The 12,369-nt window shown below is 39.5% G+C and overlaps 1 protein-coding gene across 3 annotated transcripts in view; it reads right to left on the minus strand.

Annotated features, from left to right (window-relative positions):
• Positions 1-875: 875 nt before the first annotated feature.
• The window catches only part of LIMD1 (LIM domain containing 1), an 80,003-nt gene continuing 68,509 nt past the window's right edge, over positions 876-12,369 (minus strand). For 2 of the 3 annotated variants that reach the window (XM_026717829.2, XM_026717830.2), the window contains exons 7-9: positions 8,364-8,415; positions 7,188-7,256; positions 876-4,931 (exon numbers count right to left, since the gene is read on the minus strand). In XM_026717829.2, coding sequence (XP_026573614.1) covers positions 4,794-4,931; positions 7,188-7,256; positions 8,364-8,415 — 259 coding nt within the window. In that variant the 3' untranslated portion in view covers positions 876-4,793. The remainder of the gene's footprint in view (positions 4,932-7,187; positions 7,257-8,363; positions 8,416-12,369) is intronic. The other variant, XM_087916752.1, reaches the window with a different exon arrangement.

A 12,369-nucleotide genomic window follows, 5' to 3' on the forward strand; every position in this document is an offset into this window, starting at 1 on the left:
AAGATCAGCAACAGTCAATGGGGAAAATGCAAGAACGAAGAACATCGACCATCAGAACATCTAGCAACTAGCAACAAAACAACCCAGGTTTCTGGCTCCATCTTATAGCCGTTTGAGGAACCATACCCAATTACAATTTTAGCATTCCCTTAAAGAGACAGTATTAAATGTCTATCCTGGTTTATATATTTCCAACCCAACTGTTAGATTCCTAACATTATCCATTGTTCAAAGGAAGTTGCTTCTTCCTGTTAGGAAAGGCTCCTGACACGTTCCTTCTCGGTGTGCTGAGAGAGAATACAAGGAATGGATGCAGATAGATAGATAGATAGACAGATAGATAGATAGATATAAAAACGATATACCAAACCCTTGCAATTATTTATATTGAATGAGTGTTGTGGTTATGTAGTTGTTTTTTTTTAAAGGTATATGCTGAATTATAAATGTGAAATGATAGCAACAAAATTATGCTGTTTGCAGAAGCCTTCTATAAAAATTCAGATTGTAAGCAGATGACGTACAAATGTGGAAAGTAGTGTCACCAATTAATATGACTCCTTAGCAATTAACCATCTATGTTGTCAAGACAATGATCCTAAAATATACTTGAGATGTTTAATTTGTATATATAAAAGTACAAACTTCATAACTATGATTCAGTATTGTTGCAATGTTGCTTGGATCCTCTAGAAGCTCCATGAATAGGAAAACTGCATATGAAACTCGTTTTTTATGTCATCTCCATCTTGTATATGGCAGTAACTCAATATTTTTACTCATGTCAGCATTCTAGAATTTGTGATATTGCAATGGTTTCAACTTTATGTATGAAGACTAAGACATCTTCTAAAGTTGGACATACAAACCAGAAATGATGTGAAATTAGTTTATTGGCACACAATAAAGTTGGGTAGTATATGGATAATCAAATGATAAACACCTGGGACAAAAAAATTATCATCATCTGCTTGATTTATCCTAAGAATTAGGAACAAGTATACAAGATGTAATATTAGATATATTAAACATAATATCTGAGAATTAAAGGAATACATACCAATTTTTCTTCAGTACAGATAATTCTCCCTTTCAATGTTTCTCTAAAAAAATTATCTTAAAAGTTCATATCTCAAATTGTTTCAAGTGCTCAAATAAAAGTTGTAATAGTAGCTATCTCCGTATGTGCTCTTGGGTTATTTTGACTGCCTGGTATTTCACACACCTGTACATGTCACATTTCTGACATTGTGAGTCTAAATGAAATGGAGAAAGTACCAGATCAACTGTTTTCAAAGTATTTTTGAAATCAGCATCAAATTATAAAGGGGAAGGCAGAAGGCAACCTGCACTAAAAAAAATGTAATTTTCTGACATTACTCTCACTAAGAGAACACATTAATGTATTCTTAGAACTCTGGGCCAACTGACATATATTTCTACAAATGATGGTAGGAACTATAACTGAGAAATATACTGTACAGATCTGAAGACCTACAGTTTGGAAAGTTGTATCATATTTGCTTCTAATGTTTTTTTCCTCAAATGATCCAAATATCCCTCCTCCACTTTTTCAGCCTAAGGGCAAAGAAACTATAAGGTACCCTGGATAATACCATATGTACTCTGTCAATGTCCTATGCAGATAAAAGATCTTCATGCCCATATCGATACAAATGCTCCCTAAAATTACTTATTCCTTTGACAGGATTCTGGAAACTTTAGATTACTGTTTTCCTGAAAATAAGACCTGGCCTGATTTTTTTGGGGGGTGGGCCTAATATAAGCCCTGCCCCCAAAATAAGGGGATGGGTGTGGTCAGCATGAGAGGGAGCAAGCATGGGGGAGCCGATGTAACCTGCCAGCTCCTTGGTGCAGCGCAAATACAGTTAATTTTGAGCATGGAGGTAGAGGTGGTGTCAGCTCCGAATACATCTTGATTCAGATTTGGGGCTGCCACAAGGGTAACTTGGAATGAGAGAAGTGAGAACGAAGGATAGCCACAACAACATTATTTCACCAGAGCTCAAGTCGAGTTGCTGGAATGTGGAGGGGAGTGACTAGGTTTGATGCAAATTCAGAATGGATTCAGGTGGATTGGAGAGTGTGACTTGAGGGTCATCAGTAAGGGGCTGGGTGTGAATTTTAGTGTAGCAGGGGAAAAACACGGGAATTCAGGTTTTCCCCAGATGTGCCAATATGACGTCTCTAATAAATTCTTGGATGGACTTTGTCTCTGAGTGCTAAATTTGGGATGGAGAGTTTCATTGAAATACTGATAGGCGGAGGAAGAAGACAGGCAATCTTCACATGCTGCACAGCTGCCTGACTTGTGCAGTGGCACCAGCAGCAGGTTGAGGCATGAGGAATGGGGGAGGCAGGCAATCTTGATGTCCCATACAGATGCCTGTTTGGCGCTGCCATGCAAGCCAAGAGATGGTGGGACCGAGCGGGCAGCGCATTGGGATTGCCTCTGTCTCTGCCTGGCTCTGCTGTGCATTTTTTGCCCAGAGGGAGATGAAGCTTGGTCTGCTTGCAAAGGACACGATGAAATCATTTCGTTTCAAATGGTCCCCTTTACAAGCACACAAAGCTTTGAGTCTGTCATTTCTCCATCCTGGAAAATGTTTGGTAGAGTGAAAAAGAAACAAGAGAGCAAGTGAAGGAAGAGTGATCGGGAACAAAAAAGGGCAGAAAGGAGACCAAAGTGGCTAGGAAATAAGGAGGGTAATCCAGTCGTCCATAGATTGATTAGCCTGAGGAGGGGTGCAATTTGTGGCATCCTGCCCCACCGCTGGTAAGCCAGGGCCAGGGAATTCTTGACACTTCCCCAGAAATGTCAAGGAGGGTAGTAAAAGCAGTGCCGCAATGAAGATTTGGGTTGTCAGATGAGGGGCAGATGGGGATAATCCATTCCAGCGCTCACCCTATTTTGTTTAGGGGCATCCTTTGGGAAAGAATGATGGCTTGATATACCGGTTTAATGTGTAGCATGTGTTGTGTCTCCTTTGCAGAACGGAAGAGGGGGGAAAAGGCCTATTCCGATCAGTGCGTACCGGTAGCAGCGTAGTGCAGAGGGTGGCAAAAGAGTCAGAAAAAGCCTGATTCTTCCTGTCTTTTCACTACCGGTAAGTGTAAATGTGTGTGTGTGTGTGTGTGTGTGTGTGTGTGCGCGTGCATGTACCCGTGTGGTGGGAAGTGCAGGGAGAAGAGTGCAATTTGAAGGTTGTCAGCAAATACACACACAACCCAGCTAGTGAAAGATATGGCAATGGTTGCATATTTTCAGGACAGCGAAGATACAGCAATGGCTGTGTATTTTCAGGGCAGTGAGAAGACTCAGAAAGAGCTCTGTTTCTCCCACACACACACATGTTTACACTTAGTGAAAAGCGAAAACCACCACCCTCCAGCTACTTGCATGCAGGGAAAAAAGAGTAGTCTGAGGGACTATGATAAAAAAATGAGGTCAGATATTCCAACTTCGCAAGAATTTTTTTTTTTTTCATAAGTTGGGAGGTTTGAACTATTTTTTTTTACCATAGTCCCACAAACTATTTTTCTTAACCTGCATGTGGCAGTAGAGAAAGGATCTGGAAAGCAGGTTAGTGAAGGGTTGTGGCTGCCCCAGGGACCTGTGCGTGAGAGAAAGGGAGGGAGGGAGAGAGGGAGGGAGAGAGGGAGGGGGGGAAGGGAGGGAGAGAGAGAGCGTATCACTGTCCTGGTATAACTCTCCAAAGTTGGATCATCCCTCTCTCTCTCTCCCACACCACCTATTTCTCTCTCTGCAGTGGCAACACTTCAGTGCCTGGCTGACGGGGTGCTTCTCACCCATGCTACCTGCTGGCCCAGTTTCTGCTGAGAACTTCTTGGCTGTGCTGGCCGACACGTAGCTGCCCATGCTGCTGCCAGCCTTGCAGGGGTCCTTCGCCTGGAGTTCTTCAGGCCCTAGTGGGCGCTGCACTCTCTTGCTGGCTATGTGAGGCAAGTGTGGGGCTGCCCCGGTTACCTTCAGTATCTGCCTCATCTGTAGCAGCTCTGCAGCAACCTAGCCTTCCATCCAGCCCAGGCCACCATCAAACCCCAGCTCTCTCCAGTAGCCTCCACAACATCCCACTGGAGCTACCCCATGCACAGCCAGTTAGAGAGCTGTAGCGCCTACCAGGGCTCAAGAGCACCAGGCTTAGTGTAGCTGTAAGCCCAGCACCTACAGCATCCAATAGGCATGCAGGGCCAGCACTCACCAGCCCAAAGGCGGCAGGCAAAGTGGCACAGACAGCCTGGTTCCACCAGTGGCTGCTCACGAAAAGGTCCTAGCAGTCTGGTGATGGTCCAAATGTTTTCAATTTGGGACAACTCACCCCATGCCAGGCAGGAGCAGCTCAGCAGGGTGGCTGAGAGCAGCAACGCCAGAAGAACAAAGAGTCCCTGCGAGGCAAGCAGCAGCATGGGCATCTGCTTGGCGGCCAGCATGGTGCCCACCACAGCCAAGAAGTGTCCTAGCAATAGCTGGGCCAGCAGGCAGGGCAGGTAGCGGCCAGAGTGTGTCAAGAATGGCCAATTGCAGCTGTGGGCAAGCAGACAGTGGGATGGACAGGGACAGGGTAGGGACAGTGGGAGCTGCGCTCCTACTCCCGTTGGTCCCTGCACTCACCCCCTCCTGCACTTGAAATATATAAGACCTCCCCCAAAATAAACTTGAGTGTGTATTTTCAAGCCCAAAAGAAAATAAGACCTTAGGTCTTATATTCGGGGAAACAGTGGTCTTATATTCGGGGAAACATGGTAGCTGATCAATAGTGATGCCAATAGGAAGCTATAGGACTAATGCTTTTTTCTATATGCTTAAGATGGCAAGAATGGCAAAGCAGATGTTCATCTAATGGGTAGCAACGATGACCATCTTCATCATTGAGTTCCATTCCACAATCCTATGTAAAAGAGAAGGAAACAGAATGGTGTTTAATACACTCATATTGTTCCATGCTGCTCCATGTAAATAACTGTCCATTCATGTTAAAAGCAAATGATTAAAATAAGCTACTTCCTTAAAAGTACTTTCTTGCAGAACAATTATTTGATATTTAATAAAGATCCTTTCCTAATATAAAACATGTAGTCTCTATTCATATCAAACTAGTTGATTCATTATGTAAGAGAATCTGAGCACCAGGCATTTCTATTCTGGAGAACTGGCTAAATTCCAATTTTAATTTCATTAAAACATATAACCCTTTGTGATAGCTAATTCAATATATCCAGAATGGTCTCTGTGTGTAAATATCACAAGGACCTTACAGTCAGGCTTTAAAATTTGAGGCAGGGGGAAGGAGAAAAAGGAACAATATTACTAATGAAGCATTTTATCAGCAGAACTCCTACCCTCAAAACAACGCTATAGAGCACTGCACACCAGAACAACTAGACAAAAGGACAGCTTTTTTTCCCCAAACGCCCTCACTCTGCTAAACAAATAATTCCCTCAACATTGTCCAACTATTTACAAAGTCTACATTACTATTAATCTTCTCATCATTCCTTATCACCCATCCCCTCCCACTTGTGACTGTATGACTGTAACTTTGCCGCTTGTATCCTTACAATTTATATTGACTGTTTCCTAGTATGACATGATTCAGTAGTGGGATTCAAAAATTTTTACTACCAGTTCTGTGGGCCTGGCTTGGTGGGTGTGGCAGGGAAGGATACTGTAAAATCTCCAGTCAGAGGTGGGTATTTGCTGGTTCTCCGAACTACTCAAAACTTCCGCTACCGGTTCTCCAGAACTGGGCAGAACGTGCTGAATACCACCTCTGATTTGATTGCTTATTGTACCCTATGACTATTATTAAGTGTTGTACCTGATGATTCTTGACTTGACGAATGTATCTTTTCTTTTATGTACACTAAAAGCATTTGCACCAAGACAAATTCCTTGTGTGTCCAATCACATTTGGCCAATAAAGAATTCTATTCTATTCTATTCTATTCTATTCTATTCTATTCTATTCTATTCTATTCTATTCTGATGACTGAAATCTGACTTTCTAGCCATAAACTTTCAACTAGAAGATGGTGCTTACAGATAGTCCTTGACTTACAAGTGATTACTTAGTGACCATTCAAAATTACAACAGATCCCCCCAAAATATTTATGACCAATTGCCAAAGGTCTGACAGCCACCACTTTGGTCACAAGCCCCCATTTTGGACACTTGGTAATCAGCCTTCAGTTACTGCTAATTGCAGTGACCACCATTTGACATTTTTTGCTGAAAACTGGTGTTTACTTCTGGTTTTCACCAAAAACACCCCACAATGAACTATGGCTGTCCATCTCCCTCGATGAGTTATAATTTAATTTAAACATAAAATGTTATAGCTTTTTGATTAAAATCGTACTCCAGAGTCTAATACAGTAGATGAAGGAACAAGGAAGCTGTCAGTCTCAAGATCTCTTCGGCTACCCTATCTGCTATCTATCTCATATCCTATCTGCTGCATCTTCTCTGCTGCCGGGCTTAATTCTTTCGGCTATCATTAGCAATGGGGGGAGGGGTTACTTGTGGGGAAGAGAGCTGGAGGTGTTTTGCATTTCTTTACTGTGGGTAAGCAAGGGGAGGGGGTGTATAATTCTTGTCTTCAACTTTCCATTTCCTTGCTAGCTTCTATCCCCTTTTGCGCAGCTGTGAAGTTTTATCAAAATATGTCAAGGTCAACGGACAGAGGCCTCATCACCACCTGAAGATGCCCACATGATCATATTCAGAACTTTTAATTGGAAGAGTCTTTTGGACTTTGGGGGGTGGGAACAATTCCATTCCTTTGTATATGTGATCTGTGTGCCAATTTCTCAGATTCGGAATTCCATCTGTAGCTTCCACTTTGATTTCCAGTAAAAGGATAACTTTGCTCTAATGGAGTCTGAGTATTTCTTTCTTGGATTTTGAAGGGAGCACACACTGACAGAAGCCCTATTTTCAACCTATGCTCTGAAATCATTATATGCATTAAATAAAGTTTGCTGAGGAGTAAAAATGACACTCTTGAGTGCTCTATTTAAAATCTACTTTCCCATGCTGGATTTCCAGCACTTGCAGTGTAAGAATTTTCAAGTAGGATATGTACAATTCCTACAAATTATTAGCTTTGTTTAATATAGTTTTGTTTAAGAACATTGAACCTACCTCACAGCGGTAACATTCTATGTGGTAATCCTTGTCCATTGACACTACACGGATAGTCTCATCAGATCCCTGTAAAAGTTTATTTGTTTAAAGGAGACATACTGAAAGAGTATCATATAGTCCTAATTCCTATGAAACATTCTTTTGGCAAAAGTAAAATATGCACCAGCATACTTATTGCTATATACATCAAACATGTATTTAAAAATACTATAATTTCAAAGTTATGTCAGTGGCTCCTAAGGAAACAAATTAAATGGCTAATTCTTCATGATATTGTTTAAACAAGAGATAAAATTTAATATATTTAAGCATTCTGGGTTACCTACCTAAGTTCTCTTTCATTTATATCAGATGATTAAATATTAATTAGCTGCTGAGTCGGCTTTTAGGAATTAACTCATGTTAATGGAAAAAATCTATATACTATTAAAAGCCTTTTATAAGTCTTATTCAGAAAACAAAAGGGCATCCACTCTTATTTATCCTACTTTACAAAACCACACAAGGTACTCATTTTGCCTTTTAAAAGTATACTGCAATTGAAACTTGTGGTATATTAATCTCATATGAAGCATTATGCAAATATAGAAGTGTCTTTTACTTTACCTCAAACACTACAATATGTCTTAATATTATCAAACAATTTAGCACTTCAAGCATGGTGCTCTGAAATCAAATCAAAAGAAAAAGGAACTAAACAGGAAAGAAACTCTTGCAGTTTCCCAGAAGATAAATTATGTGTAGGATCTCATAAAGAGGGAAAATTTTTAAAAATCTCAAATTCAAAACTTCAAAAAGAAAGATGAAAACAATCTTCCCATATTTATCATCCTGAAAATCACATAAAATCTTTTTCCAACTTCTTAAAAGATAAAAGCCGCTGGATACCACCTCTTATGAAAATGTATGAAATGGAACATTATCAGATTTTTGACAACTGTATTATAAATAACTATAATGAATACAAGGTGAAGGTGATTTGCCAATTCTTAGTTATCATCAATTTTTTATGTCCACCAATTCACAATGGCTTTTCATATTTGCATTAAAGTTTAGAATACAGTAAGAGGCACTTTCCCAACTTGAGGGATAGGAACTTGCATTATAAAAATGATATGGATTTATTTAAAAGCACTTCAACAAAGTATAATATAAAGAAATATCATTACTTACTTCAGTTGGCAAAATAGGAAGGCCACAAGCTGCACATTTTGGTGCCAAAACTCTTCACAAAAATAAAAAATAAAAAAATTTAAAGATAAAAGACAATCTAAGATTCAATCAGTTTTTAAATTGCATCAGTTGGTTGTTTTTTAATGTTATTTTTGATGGCATTTAAAATTCTATACTAATTCTCAGATTTTCTTCTAAAACTGCAACCTAATCATTTCCTGTCATATTTCTGCATATTCCCCTATACCAGGGATGTCAAACTCATGGCCTGTGGGCCGGATGCGTCATGTGCTGGCCCCCATCTGGTTTAGCAAAGGGGAAATAAGTCCTAATATGTCACGTAACGCCACCATGACGACATGAGTTTGATACCCTATATAAAAATCTGAATTTGCAAGAAAACTTGCATTATAAAACTGAACTATAACCTATTTTACTTTTTTTAAAATTTGAGAGGAGCATTACAAAATAGCACAGTGTAATAGCAACTTATAGATTATAGATTAACAGAGTTGGAAGGGATCTTGTAGGTCATCTGGTCCAACCCCCTGCCCAGGCAGGAAACCCTACACTATTTCTGACAAATGGCAGTGCAATTTCTTCTTGAAAGTCTCAAGTGATGAAGCTCCCACAACTTCCGAAGGCAAGCTGTTCCATTAGTTGATTGTGTTGCTGGTTGACTTAAAATGGTATCGGTCATAATACCATTATTAGATAGAAGAATAAGGTATTCTTCTACCTCACTCTGCTGAAACTGTAGAAGTCTACAAATCGAGGAAATCAGACAAATGTAGAGTTGAAAGTGGATATTCTACCATGCTAAAGATATCAGGAAATAATGGTTGTAATTCTCATTGGCTATTCTGGCTATGGGTAAAGGATGTTGAAACCTGATATTGTCTACTGGGCTACAGTTTTATTACTCCAGTCTTAACAATGGAAATAAATAGGGAAAAATTCTTCATTTTTCTATCATGTAATTGTACATTCCTGTTCAGTGTCTCTCTGAAAACTTCATTTCCCCCCATTTTTTGTTATATTTGTTTTAAAGGCATCAAAGCTTTAGATTTCTTTATCCAATTTATATAGATGCCCATCTCAACAAATGACTCTGGGCAGCAAACAGAGTTAAAATAAAATAAAATTATTATAAATATTATAAATACACAGTGATCAAGCAACATCAACTCAAAGCACTAACATAACTAGAAGCAGGCCCCTGCACATCCTCAAGAGTTCCAAGCCCTGGGACAGAATCTAACTTTTAGAGTCCTACAAAATGTCAGCAGGGTTGGGATCAACCTGATCTTCAAAGGTAGAATGATCCACAGTTATAGCAAAAAAAAAAAAAAAAGGATTCGTCTTCCAGGCCCCACCAATGTGTTTTGAATTTATCAGAATATCAGCTACATCATAGCTATAAAATAGAAACAAGTTATATATTACTGTTCAATCCATGGCCTCCCTTATTTATATTAGGATAAAGAATATCATTTCTATTCACGCTGGTTGCTTTACTTTAATACAATTTCTCCATGAATGAAATTGCAATAAATAGTTGTATTTGTATTTTACACTCTGTTATTTCTGACATTTCCTCATGTTCTAATACAGGGATCAGCAACCCATGACTCTGGAGCTGCACATGGCTCTTTTATCTCTCTGGTGCAGTTCGGCAAAATGGCTGGTCCCACTACTGGCTGGCCCTACCACTGGCCTCTCCCTCTGAGTCACTCCTCGCTTTGGGCTCAGAGCTGTAAGCCACATCCAGGAAGCACTGCGGTGGAGCTGATTCTCTGGTGCCTCATCTCTTGCTGGGTCTCGTGGGAGCTTCTTCTGCCCTTGTTGGTGTTGGGTTGCCTCAGTTGCTCAGGGAGGCGCGCAACCTGCTCTCTATCCTGAGACACTGGCCCGACCCGGTCGCAGCACTGCTGTTGCCACCTACATGGCCTGCCTGCTGCTCTCACAGCGCCTTGAGCAGCACAGTGAAATTTAACATGCTTCACAATGGGCGAGATAGAGTCCCCTCCTTCTTCTTAAGCCCATTATGATGTGGAGCCACAATGCAACCCTGCCCCACTCGCCCCTGGCAACAGCAGCAGCATAATCTGCAGCACGTAATGCCAGTGTCTCAGGGCAGAGAGCAGGTCTCATGTCTCCCTGAGTGACCGAGGCATGTGCAGCACTGACAAGGGCCGGAAGTAACCACCCGCCATTTCCTGCTGTAGTCTGTCAGGCAGCAGGATCTAGCTAGAGATGAGGCACCGGAGAATCAGAATCAGAGACACACACAAGAGAGATAGAGAACGAGACACACACACACACACACACAGAGAAAGACAGACAGAGATACACACACACACACACACACACACACAGAGGCAGAGAAACAGAGACAAAGACACAGACACAGAGAGAGACACAGGCAAACACACACACACACACACAGAAAGAGAGAGACAGAGAGAGAGAAGGAGTTAGACACATACACATAGAAACAGAGAGAGACCAAGAGAAAAAGGTGAACAACATAGCTGAGGCCGGATGTGGCAAGATGTGGTGGGGGGGGTGATTGTTAATTCCATAAATGCAACACACTCTCATTTTTTATACATCGCATAAAAGTAAAAAAAACAATATCTGCAGTGTTATCCTCATTTTAGATGCCAAAAGGGTTTTGTGCCTCCCAGTGTTTTCTTTTCTGCAAGAAACGGATCCAAATGGCTCTTTGAATGTTTAAGGTTCAGACCCGTTCTAATGTTTTTCTTATGCTGTGTTTTAAATGAAAGAATTTCAGGGCAGAAATCCAATATATGTCAAAGATACAATAAATAATAAAAATGCTTGATAATTCTGTTGGCTATTTTTAATTAAAACTGCTTCTAATATTGAATTTCAAGTAGTTGTAGCAAAAGAAAATAATTATACATAAATAACATGGCATGTAAATGTGGTAAAAACAAGTGAAATATTCACTTTTCTAGTGAATTTGTAGTAATGAAAAACAGTAATAACACTTATTTTTAGAGAAAGAATATGATGAAAATGAACATCCTTGGTATTTTGACAAACTTCCCCATGCAACTCATTTTCTTTTCTATTTTTTTCGGTTTCAAACTAAAGTTTATTTAAGTTTCATATATTTAAAACAATTAAAAAGAAACAAACATATAAACAAATATATATATATACATACATACATTTTGCAGCAGGTATTGAGCATTGGTTACATTTTTCTTTTCTTTTTTTCTTTTACCCCATAACATTGACGTGATCTACCTTGTTACAATACCTTCCTCGTTCTTTTAATATTTTAATTTCACAGAATGCTTTATGATTAAACCCATGTCCTTCATAGTTTCATAACTTATTCAGTTGTCAGATGTTGCTTTTTCTTTAACCATTCGTACCAACAGTTCCAAACTTTGTAATATTCACTATCTTTGTTGTTTTTTAGTAATTTGGTTAGGCTGTCCATCTCTGCACACTCGTGAATTTTTTTAACGACCATCTCCTCTGAAGGGACAATAGACATTTTCCAATTTTAAGCATAACTTATTCTGGCTGCCATTATAATGTGCAAGATTAAATATTGATTTTTTTTCTATTTTTGAGTCTATTATACCCAGCAAAAAGGTTTCCGATTCAAGTTTTACTTCTTTTTTAGTTATATTTAGAATCCAATTTTTGATATTTTTCCAAAACTTCTGAGCATATGGACAGGTCCACCACATATGAAAGTATGTTCCTTGGATGCAGTTATACTTCCAACAGTTTGGGGGGAGGTTTGGGAACATCTTAAACAGGTGGCAAGTGGCAAGGTGCAGGTGGCAAGTGCCAACAATACACCATTTTATAGAGATTCTCTTTGTACGAGGCTGACATAGTTAATTTGTAATTTATTTTCCAAATATGTTCCCACTTGTCTAATTCAATACCAAATTATCATACACTCTTTGACTCTTTCTTCTTTTAATTTACAACCAATAGATATTTATATATTTTA

Source organism: Pseudonaja textilis, chromosome Z, assembly GCF_049901715.1.
Source record: "Pseudonaja textilis isolate UNSWEBS1 chromosome Z, rPseTex1.2, whole genome shotgun sequence".
NCBI lineage: Eukaryota > Metazoa > Chordata > Lepidosauria > Squamata > Elapidae > Pseudonaja > Pseudonaja textilis.